The following is a 25,829-nucleotide window of genomic DNA, read 5'->3' as shown; positions in this document are numbered from 1 at the left end:
TGGGGCTGGTTTAGGCACAACTCTTTCAATTTTCCCTTTCAAGGACACCTGTTTATTCCTGGTTCCATATACCCTTTTTTCTTCATCATGAACACCTAGGAAACTGTTTTACTGTGAAATAAAATAGACACAAATAACATAGTTACTTCCAATTTCCTGTAGGATTTCTGATTTTATAATGAAAATTAAACCCTTTGTGTACAAGTATTTAAAGTGCATCAACTTAAACAAGAACTTTCAAAATTGGTCTGAGTTCAGAATATGATGTATTTTGATCTTCTTTTTTTGCAGACTATGAGAAGACAAAGAAATGAAGTTGTCGTGGAATTGAGAAAGGTGAGATGATCCAGGATTTTTATTATTAAATGGGATTTTACTTAGTAAAATGTAAGAGTTTCTGTTTAAGACTTGGTTTTTTCTGTATCCACCAAGAATGTTGTTCCACTATCTCTTCATCTTTACTAATCTAAACTTTGGCTTAGAAGGAAGTTCTGAAATTTTTATACCTGGTACTGAGAGTTCCATAATTTTTTGTCCTGAAAACCAGGGTTTTATTTGTAATTTAATAAATCACTCTTGCTCCTCCAGCCAGGTTTTAAACACTTACAAAAGCTTGGTTTTCCCTTTGGAAATCAGATGCTCCTGCTGATCTGTAGGCAGAAAGCTGTTTTCTTACAGCACCCAATAGAGTGGGAGAGTCTGAAGGTAACACTAGAATTGCTGGAAAACTGGCTCCTGAGGAAAGGAATCACAACTGGAATTATTTTCCTTGTGGGATGAACAGAAAGTTGGCCTCTGGGAATTGCTGTGTCTCGTTAGAAGGGGTGACAAATAGGTTGTGATGTCAGTGTGGATGGATTTGTGCACGTGGAACTTCCAGCACAACTTGTTGCTGTGTCCATAAAGTTGGAGGCAGGATTTTTTGGGAAGAAGTGGTTTCCAAAATGTGCTTCTCTGTGCAGTCCATTCCAACTTCCTGGTAATTTTAACACTATCAATGACAGCATGTTTATGATGCTTGTTTAAAACAGAAGCTTCTCGTCCTTCCTTTAAACCCCCACACCTCCTAAATCAAAGTTCTGAAGGTATTCACTCCTTTTTCTCTTTCAGAACAAAAGAGATGAGCATCTTCTAAAGAGAAGGAATGTTCCCCATGAAGATATCTGTGAAGATTCTGATATAGATGGTGACTTCAGAGTGGTAAGAATTAACTCTCAAGCATATCTTCTTTTTGCATGCATTAAAAACATTTTGAATTTCTAACTGCTTTTGTCTCTGTTTTCTAGCAAAACACTTCTTTGGAGGCAATAGTACAGGTAAAACCAACTTAATTGTTTAAATATTCCTCATGTCATGATGACAAATGTGTGAAAAATCTAATTTTATTTTTTTTTTCTTTTAGAATGCTTCAAGTGACAACCAGGGTATACAGTTAAGTGCTGTGCAGGCAGCAAGGTAAGAACACAGCTTTCTCAAATATCTTGGTTTTTATTCTCATTTTATCATGCTTTTGGAGTCAGAAAATATGTTCTAGCTTAACTGGAATTAGTATGTAATTAACTGATTTTTTTTTTTAAAAAAGAAAACTTGATATAGAGAACTTTAGAAAAAATCAAGACATCTTTTAAGTAGCGTGGATTGTCATTGTGGATAAATACATGGATTTATCTTGGTGCAAACTTGATGCTTCTCACAAGTAGAGTTAAACTATATAATTAGGAGGACTGTAAAGTGTTCAGCTTTAAATGCAGAAGGGTCTGAGTATCTCCCTTGGTGGGTGGAGGAGGAAGGAGCTGGTGGAGGAGGGTGGAGCTGGAAAACTGTCACCAGTTAATAAAACAAAGATCAAACTTCCCTGGTAGAAAAACATGGCACTGAAACTGGATGTAATGGCTTTGGCTTTCCAATAGCTCAGTAATTTTAATTTGGGGGCTTTGTTATTTTCACTTGAAGTGGAGAAAATTTTCCTTGGTGTTTGGGAGTAGAGAGACACACCGGGGAAAAAATTCCCAGCCCTGAAGGTGGTGTGGCACTGGAACAGTTTGTCAGGGAGGCTGTTGGGACTCTGTGCTTGGAGGTTTCCCAAACTCAGCTACAGGAAGCCATCAGTGCCCTGCTCTGGATTCCTCATTGTGATTTCTCTGCTAAATCTGGTTTTTTTTCTCCTTCCCCAACCAGGAAGTTGCTCTCCAGCGACCGCAACCCACCCATCGATGATCTAATAAAATCAGGAATATTACCTATTTTAGTGCACTGTCTTGAAAGAGATGACAAGTGAGTATTTCACGTTTTCATTGCTGGTATGTAACTGATGTGTGACTGATCTGAGAACTCTGATTACAATAATTGTTGTGTTTCTCTTCCCTTGCCAGTCCTTCTTTACAGTTTGAGGCTGCGTGGGCTCTGACAAACATCGCCTCTGGAACCTCGGAGCAGACACAGGCCGTGGTTCAGTCCAGTAAGTCCAGCAGGGTTTGCTCATGGGTAACACTCTGAAGCTGCCACAACAATAACATCATCTAAAACACCCTGTAAAAAACATCCACATCCCCCCCTGTTCCTCTCAAGCAAGTTCACAAATCCACACATTGGATTCGGTTGAAATCAGGTTGTCAGTCACTGAAGGACCTGCCCATGAAGGTTCCTGCCAGATGTTTTACCTCTGGCAAGTGGTGTCAGGTGAATCACAGGCCTGCTTTTGGTCTTTGTTTTCTCAGGGTTTAAATTCAGTTGGGTTTCCTAATGGTGAGTAAAATCTTCTGGAAACTCACAGTATTTTAGCAGAGTTTGTGTCTGCTGGTTTCCAGTTTGCAAACTTAAAAACAAACAAACAAACAAACGAAGACCCAACAAAAACCTTGAAACAAACACAAAAAGCCCAACTAAACAAAAAACAACAACAACAAAAAACCCACAGGAAACAACAACAACAACAAAACCAACCAAAAAACCCCAGTGGAGGGATTTCATGTCTCACTGCAAAGAGTGTGGGAGAGCTGTGGGCCAAGTCCAGAGGGTGCCTGGCATCAAACTCTTCCAAAATCAAGTTGAAGGAAAAAACCTGTCCTTCATACTGCATGGAAAGAAATTGCTGTTGGATTTGCAATCTGAATTTTGCCAGACAAAGGAAACTTTCTTCTATACCCCAAGCATGTCTTCAGTTGAAGTAGTGCTTCTGTTGGTAAAGCAGAACTAAGTAGAAGTGTGCAGGATTTTTGAGGGTAGTGAATGAAAGAGAGGTGCTTGAGCCTCCTGGAATAATCAAACATAGTGTGAAACAAGTCTTGCCTAAAATTTAAGCAAAAAAATACACTTATGTTGGTTGCAAGATAAGTTGCCCTTTGCTTTCCCAACCTCAGTGTTAAAAACCTGTTGATTTTGTTTAGTTTGGATTTGACCCTTTTACTGTGTATCTTAATTCTTTTAACTTCCCTTTTTCCCTTCCTCTTCCTTCCCCAGTTGCATCCCAAGTTTTCTTTTGGAAATCTAATTAATAGATAATCTGTCCCACACCTCTGATCTAGAACACTTTGTATTTAAACCTAGTTTATCAACAAATTGAGCACTGCTGTCAGTGGTGTTCTGTAGGTCTGTGTATGCACTAATTAGTCCATTTAATAGCTCTGACACATGAAAATTTGATTTATTTCAATGAAAAAGATGGCCTGTTGTAATCTTTCCAAAAGTACTTAATATGCTTGCTGGGAAGGTTTTTTTTCTCCTTGCATCCAGGCATTATAAAATACCCTTATTTAGTAGGAAATAAGAATCCTGCTGTGATTTATTTCTCTCTAGTAAAACATGATTTACATTGAGAGAGCAACTAAAAATACCAGTTTCTCTTGAAATCTGTGATCTGAAGTAAATGGGTTTTTTTATAGGCTCAACTATTATGTAAGCAAGCACCTTAGTGCTGGGGGAAAATAAACCAGGATCAATTATCTAAATGTGGAAGCCTTTCCTGCCCTCTTCCTACATTCCCAGTCCATAATGGAGCTGGGCCCCTACTTACTCTTAATTTGTTTTGTTTGAGTGGGTGAGGTTGGTCTTAAAGTTCCTGCTTTGCAGTTGATTCTGATGCAAAGCTTAGTGACATTTATTGAATTCAGAAATCCTGTGCTAAATCTGGAGTCCTGACAAGCTCCAGTAAACTTGTGAGACTTGCAAACAAATTCAATGTCGGGGTTTTTTTAATATTCTGGAGGGCAGGCTCTGTAAGAATACACAGCAAAGGAAGAATTATTGCAGTGTTTTATTGCAGTGTCACCTGGGAAATTAGTGAACTTTTGACCAGTTCTTTACCAGGAGAAAAATTTCCTGTGTAAGAGTTGAGGATGTGAATATTTGGTGTTTTGAGAAGCACTTCTTGACCATCCCATGGGGGTTTTTGTGCCTTTCAGATGCTGTGCCGCTCTTCCTGAGGCTGCTGCATTCACCTCATCAAAATGTCTGTGAGCAAGCTGTGTGGGCTTTAGGAAATATCATAGGTTGGTGTTACCCCTGGAAACTTCTAAGGATGTTTTAGTGTCGTTTATAAAGTTTTTGATGGAATCTTCAGGAATGTGTTGGGCTGTCCACTCTTCTTGGTGGTTTGGTGTCGTCTGCCACCCCTTTCCCTTGCCCACACATCCCTAAATCCGTGAATTGTGGAACTTTGCTGTTGAAATAACAGTAATTCTGTGCTGTCTCTCCCAGGTGATGGACCCCAGTGTAGAGATTATGTTATTAGCCTTGGAGTAGTGAAGCCTCTGCTGTCCTTCATCAGCCCATCCATCCCCATCACCTTCCTAAGGAACGTTACCTGGGTCATGGTCAACTTGTGCCGCCACAAAGACCCCCCTCCACCGATGGAGACCATTCAGGAGGTGATGGAATTGGGACCCGACCCCTGCTGGGGGTTTGTCTGCCTTAAAAGTGACTTCTAAAGTATAAAAATAACTGTTCCTTTCCCTCCTCAGATCCTTCCAGCGCTCTGTGTTTTAATTCACCACACGGATGTAAATGTAAGTAACCAAACTCAGACTCACTTTTATGCTCTGAGATAGTTTTGTAGCTGAAATACAAAGATTAGTCATAATTAACTCTTTTTCTTTATAAAAACCTGTGATGTTCCCTTTCGTTAGGGCAAACTTATTTTGATATCTTTTAACTGCTTATTTTTAAGTCTTAATTTGGTTTTTTCCCTGGTATTTCTGTGTCTTCACAAGTGTTTATTTGCATGTGCTTTCCCTGCACTTAAAAATAAAATGCAGTTTCAGTTGTATTTCTGTGAGCATTCATTTACAGATAAATACAGGAATTTTTGTGCCTAGCACTTGAATCTGTAATGAAAATCAGTACAAATGAAATTAAAACCAGTGTCTGCTACACATGTCAAATATCAGGTTTAGATGCAGCTTCTGAGGTGTCAAATATGAACATTGTTATTTAATAGTGAAGTAAATGAGCAAGACTTTACTGAAATGATAAAATAGCTCATCTTTTTGCCTAAACATAAATGAGAATTTAAGATTCTTTGCTTCCTAGTGAAGTTGTAGCTCAGTTGTCTGAGTTGATGGCAACAGTGCTTTGCCAAAATATGTCTTAAATATATTAACTAATGTTCATACAGTAATTATGCTCTTTAATTTCTTGGCTGTAAGTAGGTGAAATTGAGCTTATTTGAATTTTGGAAACGGCTGTATTTCAGTCAGTCAAGAGTTGTCAGCTGCAACAGCACTCCATTTTTACAAACTGTCAGTCGAAATGTTCAGATTTACAGCTGTTCAAATGAGATTTTCTGTGTGTGAATGCACAGCACTAATGGAAATTAATCTTTCATTTATTTTTAACTGTAGTTTTAATTATTTTGGTGACACTGGTGCTATTTCTGTCCTGTTTCCTGTCAGATATTGGTAGATACAGTCTGGGCACTCTCATATCTAACGGATGCTGGCAATGAGCAGATCCAGATGGTCATAGACTCCGGAATAGTCCCTCATTTGGTTCCTCTTCTCAGCCATCAAGAAGTTAAAGTGCAAGTAAGTTTGGATCCCTTGAAGGAAGTGCTGCTCAAAATGTGCTACTAGAGAAAGTAGCTGGTTTCTTTTTAGAGTTGGAGTTTAAAGAGCTTTTTTTTTTTTTCTTCCTGTGTGATTTGCATAAAAGCTTTTGCTTTCTGAGCTGTTTGTGCTCAGCCAGAAAAAAAATATTTGGTGAAAAGAGCTGCCTTTAAAGGAAGTGTTTTTGTTTGTGGTTCATTTCCAGACGGCTGCTCTGAGAGCTGTAGGAAACATCGTCACCGGCACCGACGAGCAGACACAGGTAGTTCTCAACTGTGAAGCTCTCTCACATTTTCCAGCACTTCTGACACATCCCAAAGAAAAAATTAATAAGGCAAGTGATTGTACCTGATTGGTAACTCTTATATTTGGCTTAGCTTGGATCCCACACGATGCAGTGTCACAGAGGTTTGAGTAATTGGCTCCTTACGCCAGTTCATGGCAGTTTGCAGCAAGTGCTGAGGTTTTCCTGGATATTAACATCCACAGGAAAATCTCTAAGGAGCTGCAGACTTGTACTTGACGAGGATGTTGTTTCCTGATTTTCTTCTAATTGAATTTTTATGAAATCAAAGCTTTATCTTCTAAATCTGGCTGTTGACTTAAAAGTTGGGAGTTCTCGATACGTGAAATGTCACTTTAATTAAACTGACTCTCTTGGAAGTGATGAAATAGAGATAATTGGATGTCTTTGAATGGAGTGTGTGTGAGAAATGGAATTTAAACCAAGTCAGCTGGGGGTGGGGTGGGGGATGTGTGTGGGGATGGATGGAAAAGGCTTTAAATGGGGGCACTGACTTCCGTGCTGACTCCGGAGTGCATCTGAGGCGTGTTGGGCACTTCTGGGGCCACTCTGCAACACTGCCCATGATTAAAGCCCAAAGCAAGCCCACCAGGAGAAGCCCAGACATCCGAAATCTCTAACAGGTCACTGATGAAAGTGGTCCTGTGATCTGATCTCAGAGACTCAGTTGAATGAAATGTGAAAATTCCAGACTCACACGTGGAGAGGAACATTCAGCTAAAAAGTTGTTTTTCCAGAGAGATTGAGAAGGGAATTGAGGAGTGTTGGAAGGTTTCTAGGAAGGCAGAAATCTTTCAAGTATAAGATTAGAAGCTGATACTCTGAATATACTGAAAATTTCATGTGAAACTGTTATTTCTTGACTAAAGGATCGATTCCCACTTAAAAAGGTGTGTGGGGACTTTTGATTCTTACTGAACATGAGAATCCAGACACAGTCTTTGACTTAGTTCAAAATTTAATTTTAAATTTAATTTTTAATTTAATTTTTAATTCAATTCAGGACTGGGAGGGGCTGCTGGGGAAACGATCTGTTCTTGCCCACTGTGCCAGGCACCTGCTTTTGGATGTTGCTGGAAGGAGAGCCCTGGGCTTGTGGACAGAATGAGCATCAAGGGTCCAATAACTGTTGAAAATGAAGCATTTAAGTAATAGGTGTTGTGTTTTTTGATTGAAGCCAAGGAGAGGGACATTATGAAGGAGGTAAAGAACATCTCCTGCCACTCTCATGTGTGGAAAACATGATGCTGTCATGCATTTTGGAGCTCTTCTGGCCATCAGCTGAAACCTGCTCCAGCATTCATTGTCAGAGGTGGAAGCAATTACTGAGGGCTCATTTGTGACTTTTTTTTTTGTCTCCAAATAATTTTTCCTTTTAATCTGAAGTGTTTGGTTGTAAACTGGTAACAGTGAAAGATTGGAGAGTCTTGTGGAGTTGGAAAAATGTGCATGTTAGAGGATCTTGCTGGAGGGGGAATAAATGCTCTAAAAGACTCTGAATTAATTCCTGCCATCCTTTTGTTTTGCAGGAAGCCGTGTGGTTCCTATCTAACATCACTGCAGGAAACCAGCAGCAAGTTCAGGCAGTAATAGATGCAAACCTTGTTCCAATGATAATTCATCTTCTAGATAAGGTTAGACCACAAGGATTGGTGTTGAATGCTCATGTGGGACTTCAAATACCTGTGTTTGTTTTCAGTTTTTGGGTTCTTTGTGTCTTGAAACGTGAGTTTCCAAACCACCTTGTGTTCCTTGTGCCTTATCAGAAACAAGGGGGTGGCTAAAAGAATGTAGGAAGTATTCAGGGGAAAAGACCATTCATAAATAGTTCTGTTAACTGTCAATATATTGATCCCTGAGAAAAGAACTGGAGACCTTTCAAACTGAATAAACAGCCCTGAGCTGAGGAACTTGAGAGGCAGCCACAGTTGCAGTGTGTGCAGGGCTTTATCAAAGCTGACACTTAGTGCTTATCTCTGCCTGTAGGACATGACAGCTGTTGATAAGGAGTGGGAGAGAGTGGAGTGAGTGCTGCAGTTTTATGTGCTTTGATGTAAACAAATTTCCCTTCCCCTGGAAGATCGATTGGAAAACGTGGTTGCAGGGAAGGGAGGAACAGAACAGGATTTGGGAGTTACTTTCCCAGCTTACACACAGCTGATACAGTGATACTGTGCAGGGTGGACTGTAACAAGTACAAGCTTTTCTGGGAATACAGTTCCAGAAAGCCTGGAGTGATTGTTTGTGTCTGTGGTTGTGTTTTCAGGGTGACTTTGGTACTCAGAAAGAAGCTGCTTGGGCAATAAGCAACTTAACGATCAGCGGAAGAAAAGACCAAGTGAGTCAAACTTTGAGGTCCATTCCCTGTCTTGGGTGCATTTGAGGGAGTGCCAGGATTATGGATGTCTTTATTCCTCCACTGTTCAGTAACTCTTCCCTATTCCACAAGGGATTGGAGAGTGAGCTTCAGTTGGAAGCTCATTCATTTCTGGAATGACATGACATCTTAGGGTGGCCTGGGAGCTGTGACTTCATTCAGGCTCTGATGGGATTCCTGGGCATTCCACATCTCCTTTTACCTTTTTTCCCCAACCATCAGAATGTGATAATTACAAGGGTAGTATCCCATGAGTAGAATTACACTAGTTCATTGTAAACCCAGATTAGGGGCAGGGTTGGGGTGGTGCTGCTGATTTTCAAAGATGAGGTTGAAGCTCCTTATCTGATACTGAAAAATTCAGTGTCTGCTACTTGTGTATTGTAGCCCTTAAATATACTTATAACTTGATCCATAAATGTCACCTTTTAATAATAATAATAGTTAACATAAATGTTACCTTTTGATGCTCCAGAAGGGGATTTTTGAAAGTGGCCACTGCAGAATACCTGGTTGGGTAACTTTGAGTACTTGGCTTTCATGGAGCTTGTTTGCATTTGTGTTTGTGCTGCACTGTCTGTCTGCCACATTCCTGGTGTAACTCCTGCCTTTCCCCCCTCAGGTGGCTTACTTAATCCAACAAAATGTAATCCCTCCCTTTTGCAATTTGCTGACAGTAAAAGATGCACAAGTTGTGCAAGTGGTTCTGGATGGACTAAGTAATATATTAAAAATGGCTGAAGATGAAGCAGAAACCATAGCCAACCTTATAGAAGAGTGTGGAGGTAGGAGGATCAATATTTCAAGAGTTTTTTTGCAGAAATTGATGTTTTAGCTTCCTACTGTGTGTTGGTTAAAACCTTTTTTAAAGTGACCTTTTCATGCCTATCACATGAATATACCCAGCTTTTCCTACCTAAGTTAAAATGTGGAGGAGCTGGATAATGGCAATAAAACTTATTAAATGCTGATTTTGTAACAGTCATTTATTAGACAAATTATTCTCCTTGACAGATTAGTTTCTGTTAATGTAGGGATGATGTGCTTACCTTAGTCATGCACAAGTCATGTCCAGGTGGACTTGAAAAAAAGAATTCCAGATACAGTGGTTTTAAAAATATGATAATTTTAGTTTCCTAATGGCTCTGAGACTTCCTCTGTGTTGGTTGTTATTTAAGTTGACTGAAACTTTTCAGGGATGAAAAACAGTGATATTAAATTTGGGCACAGGTAAAAAACTGGGTGGGATTTGTTAACACGGAGTAGAATAGTCTTTAAAATACCAAATCGTGAGGGAGGGCAGAAAAATCAAGTGATTGGTGATGGCTGGGAGGAGAAAAGAGGTGTTTGAGCCTAAACTCTGCTTGTCAGAGCTCCAAAAATACTTACACGGGTATGTACTGTACACTTATTTGTCTGTATATAAATGTGTATAAAAATATATATAAATAGTCAAATATGAGTTTACAGCACCTTAATCATAGTCACTCTGTTCCCAGATTTGGTTTTCATTTCTTCCTTGGAAAATTGTTTTGCCTGAACTCGGTGTTCTGATATTTTCCTCGTGCATTTGTCACAGGGCTGGAGAAAATTGAACAGCTACAAAACCATGAAAATGAAGACATCTACAAACTGGCTTATGAGATCATTGATCAGTTCTTCTCTTCAGATGATGTGAGTGTGTCATTCTCTGCAGTCTGCCCTCGTGGTGGTTTATATTTATAAATATGGTTCGGGGTAAAGCTGCTCTGTGGGACTCGTTCGGTTCGGTGCAGAACGAGCCCCGGTTTGAACCGAGTGCCTCTCTCACCATTCCTCACCATGAAGCATCTAAAGAAGATCTGATGCCTAATTTAAGCCTCATCTCTAGGGATTAAAATCCCAGGCTTTGAATAGTTCCCTTACCTCTGAGCCCCTGCCCGAGCCTGACATTTCCCCTTTGATAAGCTCCCTGCTGCCTCGAGTGCCGAGTCGGAGCTTCTGCTGCTCCGGGCGCAAACCCCTTGGAATATTGGAATAATGTCAGGGCTGGGATGTGCTGATCGAGAATGTTGTTTTCATTTCAAAGGTGTGACACAAATCAAAGGGAGGTTTGATTTGTGTGCACTTCAAATCATAATTGCAGAGAAAGGAAGAGCAATCGTGGCAGTCTGTGCCGTGAAGGGAGAGGGGGTTTCTGCTTGGTTGGAGAACTGCAGAAATGGTAGAGCTCAGCTGCATTCGTGCCCTGTTTTCACTTTGAAGATCATTTTGTGTTAGACTTTCACTTTTATGTGAGCAATAACATCCAAGTCTTGTTTAGCAGCTTAAATTTTGCATAAAGAGCAGGTCTTGGAATTTAATTTAATTTCATTTACGCAGTCTGGTAACCTGCGTTACCAAATATGTGCTACCCAGTTTAAATAGAAACTGCAGCCTGGATTTAATCCTTGCTTGACTTAATGATATTGGTCCTCTCTTAAGAACTGTGACTGTTTAGAAGACCGACAGAATACTTTTCCAGCAGTGAAAATTCCATAAACAGGATATTACTGGGTGCCATGTAGACTTTCCTGCTAAATAAAAGCTAAAACATTTCAGCTTAAATTACTTCATTTTAGTGCTCTACTAAACTGGGGGGAAGAATGGCAAGACTCAGTGCAGGGAAGTTCATTAGGTAGAGAGGGAGATGATTTTTGGAGTGTGCAGCTCCTGTTTAGTGAGGTCTTGTGTCCCTGTCCCCACTCACAGTGTTCCCATTCCGTTCCAGATTGATGAAGATCCAAGCCTTGTTCCAGAAGCAATACAAGGCGGAACATTTGGTTTCAATTCATCTGCCAATGTACCAGCAGAAGGGTTCCAGTTTTAGAGTGGTATTTTGGAAGTTAGGTACAATGCAGCACTGAATAAAACAAAAAAAAAAAGGTTTGATCCATCAATCTTGGCTCATGGGATCCGCTGCTGCATTAAATCGGGAAAGCAAATGTGAAGATTTCATTTGGAATCACAGAAAAGCCCAAATGAAGTCAAGATGGCGAGTGGGTGCGAGTGAGAATGAGTGGCAAAATGTAATGAAAAACTTCACACTGAATGCTTATTTAGATTGTTCAAAGAAAAAAAGGGCTACAGGTCACAGATCTTCAGTGCCTGAGACGGAACACCGACTTCCTAGAGCAATTGGGGGAAATGCAGTATATCATCATCAAGCCTCGTAAGCATAAGAGAATAGGATGCCCACATAAGTCCAAGAGAATGAGCCCAGGCCTTGCTATGAAGCACCGTGTGAATGGACACCGTTGAGTGAATGTCTGGACTCGCTGCCAGGCTGGATCCCAGCGGGGGCTCCGGGCTGGATCCCAGCGGGGGCTCCGGGCTGGATCCCAGCGGGGGCTCCGGGCCAGCGCCGGGCCTGCCGTGTGATGAGAGAGTGGGTGTGATGCTGTCTGTGAGCGCATGGAGCTTGAGTCGCCTTCAGGGGGCTGGAACAACCTAACCCATCCGACTTGGAGTGTCACCTTACACTGGACACCAGACCGGTTTAGCAGCAGACTCTGGTTTACTCCTGCAGCCTGTGTTTCTCTTGTTTTGTTTTGTTTTGTTTCCTTTATTTTTTTTTTCTCCCCTCTTTTATTTTTTTTTTTCTTTCGAGTTATTTTTAATTTCTTTCCTGTACGGCTTCTTTTTAGTTTGTTTGTAAAGTCAGAATTTCAGGAAGGCTTCCCTGTGCATTTGCACCAGATGAATGTTTGATGTTATGAAAAGCTTTTCCATATCATCAAAACTAATTTGTAGATTTTTGCATGGAAAAAAAAAAAAATCATTCATTTCCCTTCAAACTAGACTGTGTTGCAGTACACAAGTTGCCATAATAGTAGAAAGCAGTAAAATGTGGTAATAAAAAATCTCATCCTTTTCATTTTCAAAGATAACATGAAGACCTTTGCATGTGGTAATCTACAGCATAGTTCATTTTTAGATTTTGTTGAGTCCTGTAACCAAAATGTTTCTGTTGTGGTAGGATACCGTGCTGTGTTTCAATGTTACTTGTTTTCAAACTTTGTTTTCTATGAAAATGATATGGAAACGTCTAAAAATTGAAATTTGGTGCATATGTACTGCCGAATAAAGACCGAGAAAAGAGGTGTGAATAGATGTACAAATCAAGTCATGGTTTGAACACCTTTAATATGCCTAATCCAATTGTTTTAGACTCTTTTTATCTTAGATGTAGGCAGCCATGAACAATCTATTTTGAGCCACTTTAGAGAGAAAACTTTGTATTTTTAAAACTTGCACAAAAAGGATGCAAGTGTTTTTATAATTGGAGGAATGCCTCAGTTTTGAGGTCCTGCACACTAAATTCAAGGTGAGGTTACAAATTTGTACAAACTGAACTCTTTATAAGGTGGCTCATTGTAGGAAATGCTGTGCCTTCCCCTTTGAGCACAAGTGTTGCATGAACAACAGTTTGCTATAATAAATAAAACATACCAGATTAGCCACCATTAGCATCTATATCTACCTTGTGTTTTAAAAATCAACTGGTAATTCTGAAACACTGTAGAATGGATAAAGATTATTTTGTGATCATAACTCTTTGTTGGACTAGAGTATTTTTGCAGCATTCCTTGTCATCAGAAACATGGTTAAAAGTTTAAAACTAGAAGCAGCGGAAACTAGCTTGTGAATTTATCCAAGTAGAGTGCAGGCTAGGCTGTCTTGGGGAAAATAAACATTAAAACTTGCAATTCTCGTGCTTTGGGTGCTTCTTTCTCTAATACATTCATTTTTCATCAAAAGGTGCAGAGATTGTTTGAAGAAAGTGGCTTCCCGAGTCTCTGGCGTGAGGTTTTTACCTGCCAAAGGTCCGTGTGTGGTGTGGAGGCACGTCATTATTTTGGTATAAATCCTAAAAAATAACTGATTTACTTAATTATGTATTCACTAATAAATTAGGGATGTTTTAATGTTAAATGAAGGGAAACAAAATCCTTTTTAAGGAAAATTCCACTCAGTAAATTACCGTCTTCCCACTAAACCACCTTTGTGGAGGATGTGCTGTAGAAAATCGCTTTATTAGAATCTTTTCTTGTTGGGGGAAGGGGAGAACAGATGTTTGTGGCAACTTTACTGAACTTTCTGAGCAGCTTTCTTAAACAAAAACCCATCAGAACACTGGCAAGGTCTGTATTTACTGCCCAAAAATGCTTTTTTTTGGCACTTCCCTGATGTAATATAATTACAGAAAATTACCTTAAGCTGGTGCTCTTCAGGCTTTTTGCCTTTTTTCGTGGGTTTTTAAGTGAAAAATTCTCCTGCCCTGCTTCCCAGCAGGCCCTGTCACTTGTTGGTTCACCAGAATATGGATAACTGAAATATTCCAGCCTCCACAGGGTGGCACTGCTGGAGTTCTTTGGGAGCAAAACTGAAACCACTTTGTCCGGTGCCTTTTTTTTTCCCCAAAGTTGCAGTTTGTGGTAATGGAATTAAATACTTTGTTGGAGAAAGGGAGTTGCTTGGGAATCTTGGATATAAACAGTAAATAACTTGGATTGCCTTTAGGAATATTGATCATATTGAGGCTGGATAATTATCAACTCTTCCTGTGTTTTGGAGTAAAAAATTCTTGTTTCAGCTGAACTTAGGGTAGCAAATATCTAGAAAAAGATTTAAAAATATTAAAAGGACAACAATTAATCCATAAATAATCCATAATGCCAGGTAGGATTTTTATTCCCAAGGACCAGCGTTGCTGGACCAAATAAGTGCCCTGGAATTTTGGGATCTGAGAAGAATATGATGCTGAATGGAAAGGGGTAGCTTGAGAGAGATTGACCCTCTTTCTCTCCCACTGCTGGAAGTGGAATTTTCTCTGGTTGTGTGAAGCCTTTCAGTATTTCAGAGCCATTTCCTGGATCATGGAGCCCTGGACAGACCTATTTCCCATCCTCTGGTGGATCACAGGCATTCCCACTGAGCTGTGAACTGCTCTGGTAGTGGAACAGGTTGGTCTGTTTGAAAATAATAATTTATGGATAGGATGTCATTCTCTTAAAAGGAAATACTGGCTAAGGCAGCTTTATAACTTAAGAATGTCTTCATATTGATACCTGTAGATTTTTGCCACTTTAACTATAAGTGTTTCCTCATCTCTGCATGTCACCAAATTCCTGGCAGGAAAGCTGGTCCTGAGGCTGGGAGCAATTAGAGAAGTCCTGCATCTGGATCAAATAGACTTTGTGAGAGGAAACTTAGTAGCAGGAAACGTGTAAAGTTACAAACTCTAACATTTTTAGCTGCTGCTGGAGTGAAAAATGGCACAAAGAATACATTAAAACAAGGTAATATTGGTTGATTATCTACAGAAAAGTGATTGAAAACCTAATTTCCCTAAAGGAATTCCCATTTTTGCTTGTAAATCCATTCTAAATGGGGGTCCTGTATTTGTTCTGCTGGTTTGATGTGCTCCAAAGCTGAGGAAGAGCTTTCATTAAAAAAGAGTTGTCATTAAAACTGTTGTACGTAAATTCCTTGGATGTACTTTTAAATTAGAGTGCTGAGGAGCTGGAGAAGCATCTTTGGAGAACTATTAAATAGATTTAGACCTTGCTGAGCGTGGGGTGGGAGAGAGAGGGGAGTGGTACAATACCATGGACAGCTACAGACTTGTCATCTGAAAAATAGAAAAATATGGTTGTCTTGAATATATGGAGAAGAGGAACCAGTAATTATAGTTCAGTGTTGAAAGCAAAGGGGGAATTTCCCCAGTTTACTCCAAACTCTAAAAAACTAAAAGATACACTGATTATTTACGTAGCAAAGTAGGAAAATAGTAACTATTGCTAGCTGTGGATTGCTTGTATTTTATCTCATTCCAAGCAAAAAAAGAAAATATATACATCTTGCACCTGCAGTCTTGTATGAGCCTCTTTGATTTATTTTTAATCCCTTTTCCTCCCCTGCCCACTTTAGAAGCAAAAATAACAATTTTACCAAGCTCCCTCCACAGGCTTTGTGTTGAAAGCCAGTGTACACAGAGCCAGGATTACAGGGAATGTGTAATTAGAAACTGTAATTAACAGCCAATAGATATTTTGTAATGAAAGTCAGAAACAATGAGAGTGGAAAAATGTGTGGTAAACCTATGGCAGGTAGTTTGTTAGAGGATGAGATTTTTTTATTAGCTAAAACATAATTCCATATATTTCCCAGATATTTGTATAAGGTCCTCTAAATACCAGTTTAACATGTTTAGGTGAGTTTTGGGTGGTTTATTATGATCTACATGACAACATGAAATGAATTTCATTTCTCTTTCAAGTTCACTGTGAATGCAGCAGCTGAGAATGACTTTACAGTTGAGTTCAAATGAATTGGAAATAAACCCTTGGCCATTCCCAGGGCTGGGGCAGCCACAGCTCCTCTGGGCAAACTGTGCCAGGGCCTCCCCACCCTCGCAGGGAAGGATTCCTTCCCAATATCCAGTATAAACCTACTGTCGGTCAGTTTAAATCCATTCCCTTTGTCCTGTTGCTCCAGGCCCTTGTCAAAAGTGCTTTATAATAATCTTCAGTAGCCAAAGCAGGTAGACGTGCTTCAATTTAAATATGCATTAATTTTTATTTCTGTGGTTAGCAGCTCCAGAAGGTCGGGTCCTGCACCCCCAAAGCAGGAGGTTTCACGGCTCCTGGTTTGCGCTTCGGGGTGAATTTGTCCTCAGATGGTGAAGGGGAATGGGGTCGGTGATTGTGGTTGCAGAGGAGAGCAGGACGGAGCTCCCTGTGGGTGCCAGCTGTGCCCGGGGCACGGGTTTGCCACGGGGTGCTCCGTAAGGTTCCATCACCCCTCAGCCCTTGTATCGCTCCGTGATTATGATGCTGGCACCCAGGGCGCCATTCCCGGTGAGCATCCTCCTTCCCCCTGCCTGGACAGTCCATCCTGGTCCCTCACACAACAACAACAACAACAACAACAACAACAACAACAACAACAACCCCCTGGTTCCTGCCAGCTCCGGCGGCCGAGGGACCCTGCGGGGACGCGGTTCCCCGTTGTGGGGCCGCGTCCTCCCCGCCCTGCCTCGGTGCCTGCCCTCGCTCCGTGCCCGCCCTGCCTCGGTGCTGCCCGCCCTGCCTCGGTGCCCGCCCTGCCTCGGTGCCTGCCCTCGCTCCGTGCCCGCCCTGCCTCGGTGCCTGCCCTCGCTCCGTGCCCGCCCTGCCTCGGTGCTGCCCTCGCTCCGTGCCCGCCCTGCCTCGGTGCTGCCCTCGCCCCGTCCCCGCCCTCAGCTCCGCCCGCTCCCTCCCGCCGTTTACATTCAAACTCCGCGGCCGTTACGGCGCGCGGGGCGGCGGGAGCGGTTCTGTCCCGCTGTGGAACCCGGCGGGAGCTGCTCCCTTGTCCCGTGTGGAGACCCCTGCTCCCCGTGTGGAGCCCCCTGCTCCCCGTGGAGCCCCGGCGGGAGCGGCTCCGTCCCGTCCCGTTGCAGAGCCCGGCGGGAGCGGCTCCCTCGCCCCGCGGCGCTGCCCGGGTGGGTGCCGGGGGGTCCCGCGCCCTCAGGGCTCCCTCTCTCCGTGAGGGCTCGGTGCGGGCCGGCTGTGTGAGCGCTGTGTGAGCGCTGCCCTCCCGCGGGCCCGCCCGCTCCCGTGCCGTGTTTCAGCTCGTTCTTATCCGTGTGACCTCGGCGAGCTCCAGGTGTTGATCCCATCGTTTCCCGGTTACTCCTTCAGGGACGGTCCCATCGTTGCCGGTCTGGGAGCTGCGGCTGCGGCAGGAGGGACCCTGCGGGGGACGCAGGTAAAGTGTGTTCACCCTTCACCTCCGCTGGTGCTGGGAGGGGAATGACGGATAAATGCTCAAAAACCAGGAGCTTTGACAAGAGTTACAAGGGGTGGAGGGGGGATCGAGCACGGAAAGAAAGGATGGAGGGGGATATAGAACCACAGTTGGAAAGGACCCACAGGGGATCATCGATCCCTGGCGCGGGTTTTTCTGCTTTCTCCCCGCTTTCCTGAAGTTTGTTTTTTAAAATCGCCAGCACGAGTTCCCGCTGTAAACTTTTTAATCGAAATTACGGTCTTGGAAAAATTTCTGAGATTGAGGTGGAGCGCGGAAGTTTCCGGCTGAGTTAAAATGCTGTGGGTTCCATGCAAACCAAGGCTGGGACCGAATTCTTTTTGTAACATAAACGACACATGATATGAGAGAGATCTGTGAAACGGCCCGGCTCGCTCTCAGGAGTCAGAGATTCCTTCGGGGCTCACCAGTGACTGCGATTCCAGCGCGAATTTGGAGTTTTTGAATGTGGTAACTTGTGTCGAGTTGTGTCAGAGGAGGAGCCAGTGCAGGGACTGACAGCAGGGAACTCAGGTCCCTTTGACAGGGAAACTACACGGCTGTGTTCACCTCCTTCAGGTCATTAAAAACCCCAAAACAGCGGGGAAAAAAACCCCAAAAAGTGTAAAACTGTGCCAGTGGTGTAGTAGCTGTGGTAGGAGCAGGGGCCGGGGCAGAACATCCCAGGCTGAGAATTGCTGTGACTTGTGCTGTGGGATAGAGCAGCAGCACGGCTGGAATGGGCTGGAATAGGGAGGTTTAGGGCTGTTTGTGATTCCTGGTGGTTTTATGTTTTGTTCCTTTACCAGGAAGGTGATTTATGAATGGAAAACACTGTAATGTCATTCGATCTCTGTTTCTTGCACAACGTAAACTTGAGCTTCTACAATAGTGATGAAGAGGATTTCATGGATCTGTGTGGGATAGGGAATGGGCATTTCTGCGTGGATTTGGTTCAAGTTCAGCACATTTTGAAGTTGAGTGTTGCAGTCCTTCAGGAGAGAGCAGAGGTTTCCTTTGCTGGCAGGAGGAGGAGCAGCTCCCACTCCTGGGGGTGCCCCTTGGAACGGGCTGTTATCCAGTGCCAAATTCACCTTTTAAAGTCCTCTGGAGTAGAATGGGGTGTGGGGGATTGTCCTATAAAGCAGTTATTTATCCACCTAAACACTGATGTATGCTGTGTTCCACTGTTTGTATATTTGCATATAAAAACATATATAATTTTTTCTAAACAACCTCTGGCATAGTGAGCTGGAGGAGCAGGAGATCTCTGGGAACACAGTTATCAAGGAATGCACCACATTCCTGTGATCCGCTTCACTGGACGCTTTGGCACACACCCCATCCTCCAGCTCTGCTGCCCTCACGACATGTTTTCACCTCTCTACAACACCCCTAATTAGAGGAGGATAAAATCCCAGTCCTTAGCAGGCATCCCATTGCTGGGAGGTTTCCAAAACTGGCACTTTTGAATTTTAAAATACCTCCTAGTTTGTGATTTGTTTATGCTGGGGGAACTCTTACAATAAATCTATATATTTATTACTATACATGTGGCACACGTATTTGCTGCCACAGTTGTTTGGAACATGCCAGGAAAAGTATCTGCTCTGTGCAGGAAAGCATTTCCCAGCTTCCTGCTGCTGCTTTTCTTTTCCTAGAAAAGTTATTTTCTTTCTCTTTGCTTAACTCTGTGATTTTGGGCCTTCTCTGTATTTTCCAACTGCTGTTCCCAGTCTCTGTTTCCAATAGTCTGCAGGTGAACAGCAGTGGAAATAAATCAATATATGGGTATTTCCTCTGTGCTGCCAGTGCTGGGTGAAATTTTGGGAATTCTAAATCTTTTAGTTCCTTGCTACAACTCCTGGTAATTGTCTAGAACAAATTAAGGAGACACAGGGTGCTTTAGAAAAATCACCACTGACATTCCAAATCCTGTTTGGAAACTGAGGAATAATAAATAAAAAATAAAAAGGAGTAATAAAAGAGCTGGAGGTGCCCAAGTTAGTGATTTTAAACGAGGAGATTTTCTAAAAATTATTATTAATTCCATATATATAAGAGAAAATAGTGAATATCTAACTAAGGATTCTTTTTTTTCTAACCATGAGAAAAAAATATAACTTATTTTTCCTTTGATTTCAGTGGAAGTGACACTCCTAAGATTCATAGTAAGTTTATTTATATATATATAAAAATAAAATAAAACCTTTAAATGTAGTTCCTATGGGAATTAATTACAAAAAATAATTATCTAGACAGTGGAATAGATTTGTTGCTCAGCTCCCTTCGTTGTTGTCACATTTCTTTAGTTCCAGTGTCTGAAGCATCACTTAAAAACATGGAATTAATAACCCAGTGTTGCCACAGTGGCTGACTGGAAAAGCTGGGAAATAAAGGCCTGTGGCTTCCCAGTGAAAAGAGGAATAACCTCATGGCCTTTATTTAGTAAAAAATAGATTTAGTGTCATTGTCATGAAGGTCTTTTGTTAAATGTTTGTTGGACCTGATCTAAATTCTCTTTACGGAGGAGAATGCAGCAGTTGGTTATAAATGCTGACACTCTTTGTCATTCTGCTTCTAAAGGGCAGTTCTTAGGAATTATATGGAATTATGTCTCCCTCTGGGAGATTTTCTCCCAGCTGTTGTCAAGGTCTCCTTTTAAAAAGAATTCAAAGAAGTGAACCAACATTTTGTGATAATTTACCTGAAAGTGTGCTGCATGGATTTTTTTAATTATTCTTTTTTCTTAGAGCTGAATTAATCAGACTGTGTTTTGAATATAAAGTTGACTTAACAACATACAGATTGAATTGGCTGATCTGGGTGATGATAGATTAAAAATAAACTAATAAATTAAAGTTTTTAGTTGATGTTTTGGCATTGTTTCACCCTAATTAAGCCCAGGGTGAGAGTCAGCAGCCCAGCACTGCCCTTTTGGACCCAACCCCAGCCAGTGAGATAAGCCAGGCTTATTTCTGTGCCACCAGAGCAGGTTTCTGTGCTCAGGGCTGATTTAACCCTCAGAGAACTGGGCTTTGGGTGTTCAGCTCCTGCCCTCCCTCACTGTGAGCCCTTCTCCAGGTTGTTGTTTGCAGATTTTGATTTAGACCCCAAACTGATGGGGTTTGATGCTGAAAACTCAGACGATTTCTTGTTGCAGTGCAGCAAAGCTAAAACTGGTGGAGGGGCAGGAAAACGTGGCACAAAGAGGAGGGAACTTGGTACCAATTCCCTCGTATTTTTAGCAGAATGGAAACAAAAAGCATGATTTATCAGGAAAACTGGCTTTAGTGTTACTGTTATTTGGGATTTAACACTGATTTCACTAAACTGGCAAAGAAAAAACATGAGGCAACATCACAAAGGATGGAAAGTGAAAGTTTTTGAGATTGGTGCTTAAAGTAACCCAGGAATAGCACACAAAAATCTAATCCTGGTAGTGGGGGTGTCTGTAAGGGCTGCTGAGTTGGATTGTTAGTGCCAGAACCTCCAGAGAGCTTCTAGTAAATGTGACTGTTTAATGCTCTAATGACTGTTTTGTGTTACAAAAGTAACATTTGAAGTGAGGGGAGAAAAAAAAGCGTCTGTACTTCTTGTTCTATTCTCATGTTGGAAGCGGTGGGAGAAATTGTTCATAATTCTGAGGTTATTTAGAAATTCTAGTTTTGCTTTTATCACTCTTTTCTGCTGTTTCCCACCATAAAAAACATCTAGTGGCAGATTCCTGCTTTCCCTGGCTTTTTAAGGCAGAGGTTGGATGTGGGTGCTCGCTTGGCTCCTGAGTGCAGCTCAGAATCTGCTGAAATCACTGAACTGTTCACTTTCATTATTATTTTGCCTTTTTTTTCCCCTTGGCAATGAACTGCCGAGGTGGGAATTCCTGCTCAGGAAGTGCCACGTTGGGGTCACTGCAGTGATTGTGGGAAGAGCTGAAGCCCTTTGTTTGTGTTTGCTTTCCCCGCGCAGGCCATGGAGCGGCTGGAGGAGGAGCTGACCTGTGCCGTTTGCTGCGGCATTTACCAGGATCCCCGGGTGCTTCCCTGCTCCCACACCTTCTGCAGGGAATGCCTGGAGGGGGTTCTCCAGCGCTCCGACACCTTCTCCATCCGGAGGCGCCTCAAGTGCCCCAACTGCCGGGCCCTGGTGGACATTCCCGCCGCCGGGCTGGAATCCCTGCCCATCAACTTCGCCCTCAAGGCCGTCATTGAGAAGTGCCGGCAGGAAGAGCCCTGGGATGTGGAGACGTGCCGGGAGCACCCCCGGCAGCCCCTCAACATTTACTGCCTGCTGGACAGGCAGCTGGTGTGCGGGCAGTGCCTCACCATAGGGCAGCACCACGGGCACCCCATCGGGGACCTGCACAGCGCCCACAGGAAGGCCAAGGAGGCCGCTGGAAAACTGCAGGAGCAGCTGCCGGAGAAATACTGGCGGGAGGTGCTGCTGTGCTACATGAAGCTGACGACGCAGAAATCCCAGTGGGAGAAGCTCCTGCGCAGCGAGAGGGACGTCGTGGGGCAGTACTTCAAAAAGCTCGGGGACACCTTGGAGCACAAGAAACAGGCTCTGCTGGGGGCTCTGGATGAGCTCAACAGGCGCTTCCTGCGGGAATACGAGCCCCTGCTGGAGGGTGTGAGCAAAATGAAGGTGGAGGAGATTGAGCTCAAGTACCTGAAATCCTCTATTCGGAAAGAGAAGTCCCCCCTGCTGTGCCTGGAGAAGCTGGAGGAGCTGAAGCAGCGGGTCAAGGCTCTGAGGGAGAAGGAACTGCCGGATGTGAAACCTCTGGAGATTTGTCCAAGGATGGAGGACCTGCTGAAGGACGTGTGGGCTAAAACCGAAATGGGTCAGATCGACAAGATCCCCCCTCCAAAACTGATGCTGGTTCCCAGGAGGAAACAGTGCAGCAAATGCCCTGGGAAGGAAACCGTGGAAGGCAGCAAGTGGGTGTGTGCCCTGAGCCTGCCCCCCGTGAGCCTGCCCCCCGTGCTGCTGCTGCTGCTGCTGCTGGGCCTGGCGGGCACCGCCCTCGCCCTGCACAGGGCACTGCCCCCCGGGGCCATCCAGGCTGCTCCCACATGGATCTCGGAATTCCTGCTCCAGCTCTATCAGCATTCCTGCTCCCACCTGCAGAAGGCCGTGGATGGGCTGTGCCAGCCATTCACCTCCCTGATGGGGTTCTGCAGGAGAATTGTCCCCTTTGACTGCTTCCATGAGTAGGTGATGACCCAGTGCAGGAATCCAGGATTAGTTTTGATTTCCACCGAAAAGCTGAATTATTAAAGCTCTACACTTTTCCCTTCTATTCCCGTATCCTTCCTTTTCTCTAGTGCCTGGATTTCCTCTGAGCTAAGTCTTAGTGAAGTAAACATTTGCACCAAAAAGGGCTCTCTGTCCCACTGAGGTGTTTGTTCCAGCCGGGATCCAGGCAGGACCAGCAGCTGGAACCAGCTCACACGTGGGAATGTGAGTCTCAGCTCTGAAAACTCCTTCAACATGGACTCTATTTTTAGTAATGTCTTCTGAAATTGTTTTTTAATACAAACATGACAGGTTATCAGGACCCCTCAGCTGCAAAGGGCCGGCACTGCCTCTCATGTGCAAGAAACTCCCTTTCTGTGCTTCCTGGCCTGTGACCGTGTTGGAACAGAGACATTTGTGCTCTTTGAGGTCTGTGCTCGTGGCCCTGGCGCTCAGTTTTTGGTTCTGGGTAGAGTGAAGGACACAATTTCACCCTTTTTGTAATTTTTTTTTAATCCTGTGTGTAATAACTTTGTGTGTTTCCCATGTTCCTTCTCTCCCATCCTCCTTGAACTCGGGGTTTTGAACCCCAAACTTGCCCTCCCAAATCCCACCTGCTGCCAGTTCATGCAAGGTCAGTCCTCAGAGGTGACACTGTTACATTCCTTAAGCCTAAAGTTGATCCCAGTCCTGCTATCCCAGTGTTGACAAAGCCTGAGTCCAGCCCAGGTGCAGCTTGGGGGGTGTGGAGTGTCCCAGGGGGAGGAGCAGGAGGACACTGGGATGGGAGCTGTGCCTGGAATTTGTTCCTGAGTTTTTCTGTCATCTTTCAGAGTTTCAGTGGCAAATCCCACCCATCCCACTGCTCAGCTTTGGAAAGGTGTTCCAGGTGTGTGCTGGGACTGTGTAAGTGCTCTCATACCAATTCCCCAGTAAAACTGGCAATTTGGTTTTGTCCTGAGCCCTGCTGGGAGGCTGCACTTGACACATCAGTCTCCAATCCTGATGGTCTGTTCACTGCCCCATGAGGCTGCATTTCCTACCCCCCTTCCTATCTTTTATTTTCCTTTTTAAAAGAATTTCTAATACAATCTTATTTTTCATGACAGGAATTTAAAGTGCCTTTACCGCTGACTGACACCTGTAACACTCCCACTGCACTGTTATTTTCCGAGGTTTGCCTACAAATAAAGCCTGTTCTTACAGCAGGACTGGCCATCACATCACCTTCCTTCCCCCACTGCAGACCCTCCCCTGATCCCTCACGGAGAGGGGAGGAGCAGGGAGTTGTCTCCAGAGGGGCTCCAGCCCTCAGAGCATCTCCTGCAGCTCCACATCCTTCCTGAGCTGGGGATCCCAGAGCTGGAGGCAGCTCTGGAGGTGGCTGTTCCCACTCCCTCCCTGGGCCTTGGCCCAGCTTCCAGCAGGATCTGCTCCCTGCTCTTCCCAGGACATGGGAGGCTCACAGGGAGGTAGTTCCAGGGTCCTCCTGTTTCCCTGACATGGACTGAAATCTTACCTTTGCCCCCCTCAACGAGCTCCCCCCTTCCTCAGTTTTTACATGACAGTTTATCGAGGTGGGGTTTTATTAACAAAATGTACAAAACAAAATAAAAGTAGCTTAGACAGACCTAAAAAGCAGCAGCAGGGAGGGCACTTGGGCCCTCCTGGCTCTGGGGTCCCTCCTGGCTCTGGGGTCCCCCCTGGCTCTGGGCTCTCCCTTCCAGGGCAGCCAGTTCCTGCAGTCCCTTCAGAGCGATGCTTTTGGGGTTGGTGCCCACACTTTTCGTGGTGTTCTGGGTCTTGTAGATGCCGATGAGCCTGTCGGCGATCTCGAACATGTTGTTGCGCAGGGAGATGATGATGAACTGGGCGTTCTTGGTTTGCTCCTGAAACACAAAGGGCTTGTTAGTGCCCAGCATTCCCAAAGCTCCGTCCTGGTGGGAGCCCCGTGCCCAGGGGACAGGACTGAGGAGTCATCACCAGCCAGAGTTCCTGCTCCCATCCTCGTTCCAGGAATTCCACAAGGCTGGAGGGGGGTATTGCTCACTCACCTGGACTGTCAGAGCCAGGGTTGCTTTGAGAGTGACCAGGAAGATCAATTCCCGTGGATTTGAAGAGGGGAAAGCAAACCCTCTGCTAATGAGGACCAGCCTCAACCAACACTGGCTGTGTGACCCTGAGGCACAACAGGTAACAGTGTCTGAACTTGGTGATGCTTTAGAAACAAAACTGATTTTGTGCTTAAGAACCCACCAGTCTCAGGGTAAGTTCAGGGCTCTGAGCCCCTTTTCTCCAGGACAGAAGCATGGAATGGTTGGGGTTGGAAGGGACCTTAAAGCCCATCCAGTTCCACCCCTGCTGTGGGCAGGGACATCTTCCACAGACTAGGCTGCTCATGGAAGTTCAAATTGTGCACAAAATACAACCTACAGCTCTACATTAAGTTAAATTTGCATTTAAAAGCTAAACTCAGTACTAGGTTTTAACTGTCTGTGTCAGTCTAAACTGCAGCTGGAATTAAACCCCTTGGCTCAGCTGTGGGTGATGGACCCTCCTTTGTGGACACACTGTGGAAGCCAAGTTTAAACCTACAGCTGCAGGCAGGGAATTTCCAGGTGTTTCCCTAATTTAAAGTAGCTGATCCTAATCCTTGCCACCTGTTCCAAAAACTGGTGGTGACATTTGGGATAATTCTGAACATCCCAGGTTTAACTGGCAGCCACAACCGTAGCTGGAAGGGTTTGCTTTGCTTAAATATGGTGAGGGCGGGACTTTTAAAGGCAGGAAAAAACCTACTAATCAAGACAGATCAGAGACACTGATGGGACACAGCTCATGGGAATGAAATGGAAGTATAAATCCAACCTTGCCTGCTCCTGAGAGATCATGAGCTTGGATACATGGAGGCATCACTGAGAGCTCAATTAGTTGTGTATTCTCAGCTGACAGGAGCTGAGGGTTTGGGGGATTTTAAAGAGGAAACAGCACATGGAGATGTGGCACCTTTGGCAAATTCCAGCTCTCTTTAGACAACTTATGAAACAGGATTTGT

General features: G+C 43.8%; 3 protein-coding genes across 9 annotated transcripts in view; 2 read left to right on the top strand and 1 right to left on the bottom strand.

The window, feature by feature from the left end:
• The first annotated feature begins 264 nt into the window (after window positions 1–264).
• KPNA4 (karyopherin subunit alpha 4) lies at window positions 265–13,449 on the top strand. The gene is made up of 16 exons (XM_017831373.1): window positions 265–336; window positions 1,111–1,200; window positions 1,287–1,316; window positions 1,403–1,455; window positions 2,179–2,274; window positions 2,373–2,458; window positions 4,401–4,487; window positions 4,696–4,865; window positions 4,959–5,003; window positions 5,889–6,020; window positions 6,247–6,375; window positions 7,875–7,979; window positions 8,612–8,683; window positions 9,345–9,507; window positions 10,302–10,396; window positions 11,472–13,449. Exons 1-16 carry the CDS (start codon window positions 265–267, stop codon window positions 11,568–11,570), a joined length of 1,524 nt encoding a protein of 507 aa, XP_017686862.1. The 3' UTR covers window positions 11,571–13,449.
• A 2,947-nt stretch (window positions 13,450–16,396) lies between these two features.
• TRIM59 (tripartite motif containing 59) lies at window positions 16,397–23,882 on the top strand. Of its 5 annotated transcripts, XR_001877506.1 has the most exons (5): window positions 16,397–16,602; window positions 17,428–17,494; window positions 19,679–19,704; window positions 21,503–23,203; window positions 23,608–23,877. XR_001877506.1 is itself a non-coding variant. In XM_017831374.1 (4 exons), the coding sequence occupies exons 1-4, from the start codon at window positions 16,573–16,575 to the stop codon at window positions 22,751–22,753; spliced, it is 1,374 nt and encodes a 457-aa protein (XP_017686863.1). In that variant the 5' UTR covers window positions 16,397–16,572; the 3' UTR covers window positions 22,754–23,882. The 5 variants fall into 5 exon arrangements, 4 of the variants coding, with proteins under 4 accessions (XP_017686863.1, XP_017686864.1, XP_017686865.1 ...); XM_017831374.1 differs by having other exon boundaries at window positions 21,503–23,882; XM_017831375.1 differs by lacking the exon at window positions 19,679–19,704 and having other exon boundaries at window positions 16,577–16,602; window positions 21,503–23,879.
• Window positions 23,883–24,328: 446 nt separating this feature from the next.
• Window positions 24,329–25,829, bottom strand: part of SMC4 (structural maintenance of chromosomes 4) — a 30,190-nt gene continuing 28,689 nt past the window's right edge. For all 3 annotated transcript variants that reach the window (XM_017831370.1, XM_017831372.1, XM_017831371.1), the window contains exon 24: window positions 24,329–24,663. In XM_017831370.1, the coding sequence (XP_017686859.1) occupies window positions 24,406–24,663 (258 nt within the window). In that variant the 3' untranslated portion in view covers window positions 24,329–24,405. The remainder of the gene's footprint in view (window positions 24,664–25,829) is intronic.

This window comes from Lepidothrix coronata, unplaced genomic scaffold (genome assembly GCF_001604755.1).
Source record: "Lepidothrix coronata isolate B3197 unplaced genomic scaffold, Lepidothrix_coronata-1.0 Scaffold190, whole genome shotgun sequence".
Taxonomy (NCBI): domain Eukaryota; kingdom Metazoa; phylum Chordata; class Aves; order Passeriformes; family Pipridae; genus Lepidothrix; species Lepidothrix coronata.
The sequence above is the reverse complement of the archived record's forward strand: the minus strand, read 5'-3'. Positions and strand labels throughout refer to the sequence as shown.

Excerpts from the sequence above, each read along its gene's own strand:
- KPNA4 (XM_017831373.1), top strand. The coding sequence starts at position 265 with ATGTATTTTGATCTTCTTTTTTTGCAGACTATGAGAAGACAAAGAAAT. Across the intron at positions 4,488-4,695 it reads GGCTTTAGGAAATATCATAG|GTGATGGACCCCAGTGTAGA; the intron begins GTTGGTGTTACC and ends TGTCTCTCCCAG. Across the intron at positions 8,684-9,344 it reads TCAGCGGAAGAAAAGACCAA|GTGGCTTACTTAATCCAACA; the intron begins GTGAGTCAAACT and ends TTCCCCCCTCAG.
- TRIM59 (XM_017831374.1), top strand. The coding sequence starts at position 16,573 with ATGATGCTGGCACCCAGGGCGCCATTCCCG. Across the intron at positions 16,603-17,427 it reads CACCCAGGGCGCCATTCCCG|GGACGGTCCCATCGTTGCCG; the intron begins GTGAGCATCCTC and ends TTACTCCTTCAG. Across the intron at positions 19,705-21,502 it reads TGACACTCCTAAGATTCATA|GCCATGGAGCGGCTGGAGGA; the intron begins GTAAGTTTATTT and ends TTCCCCGCGCAG.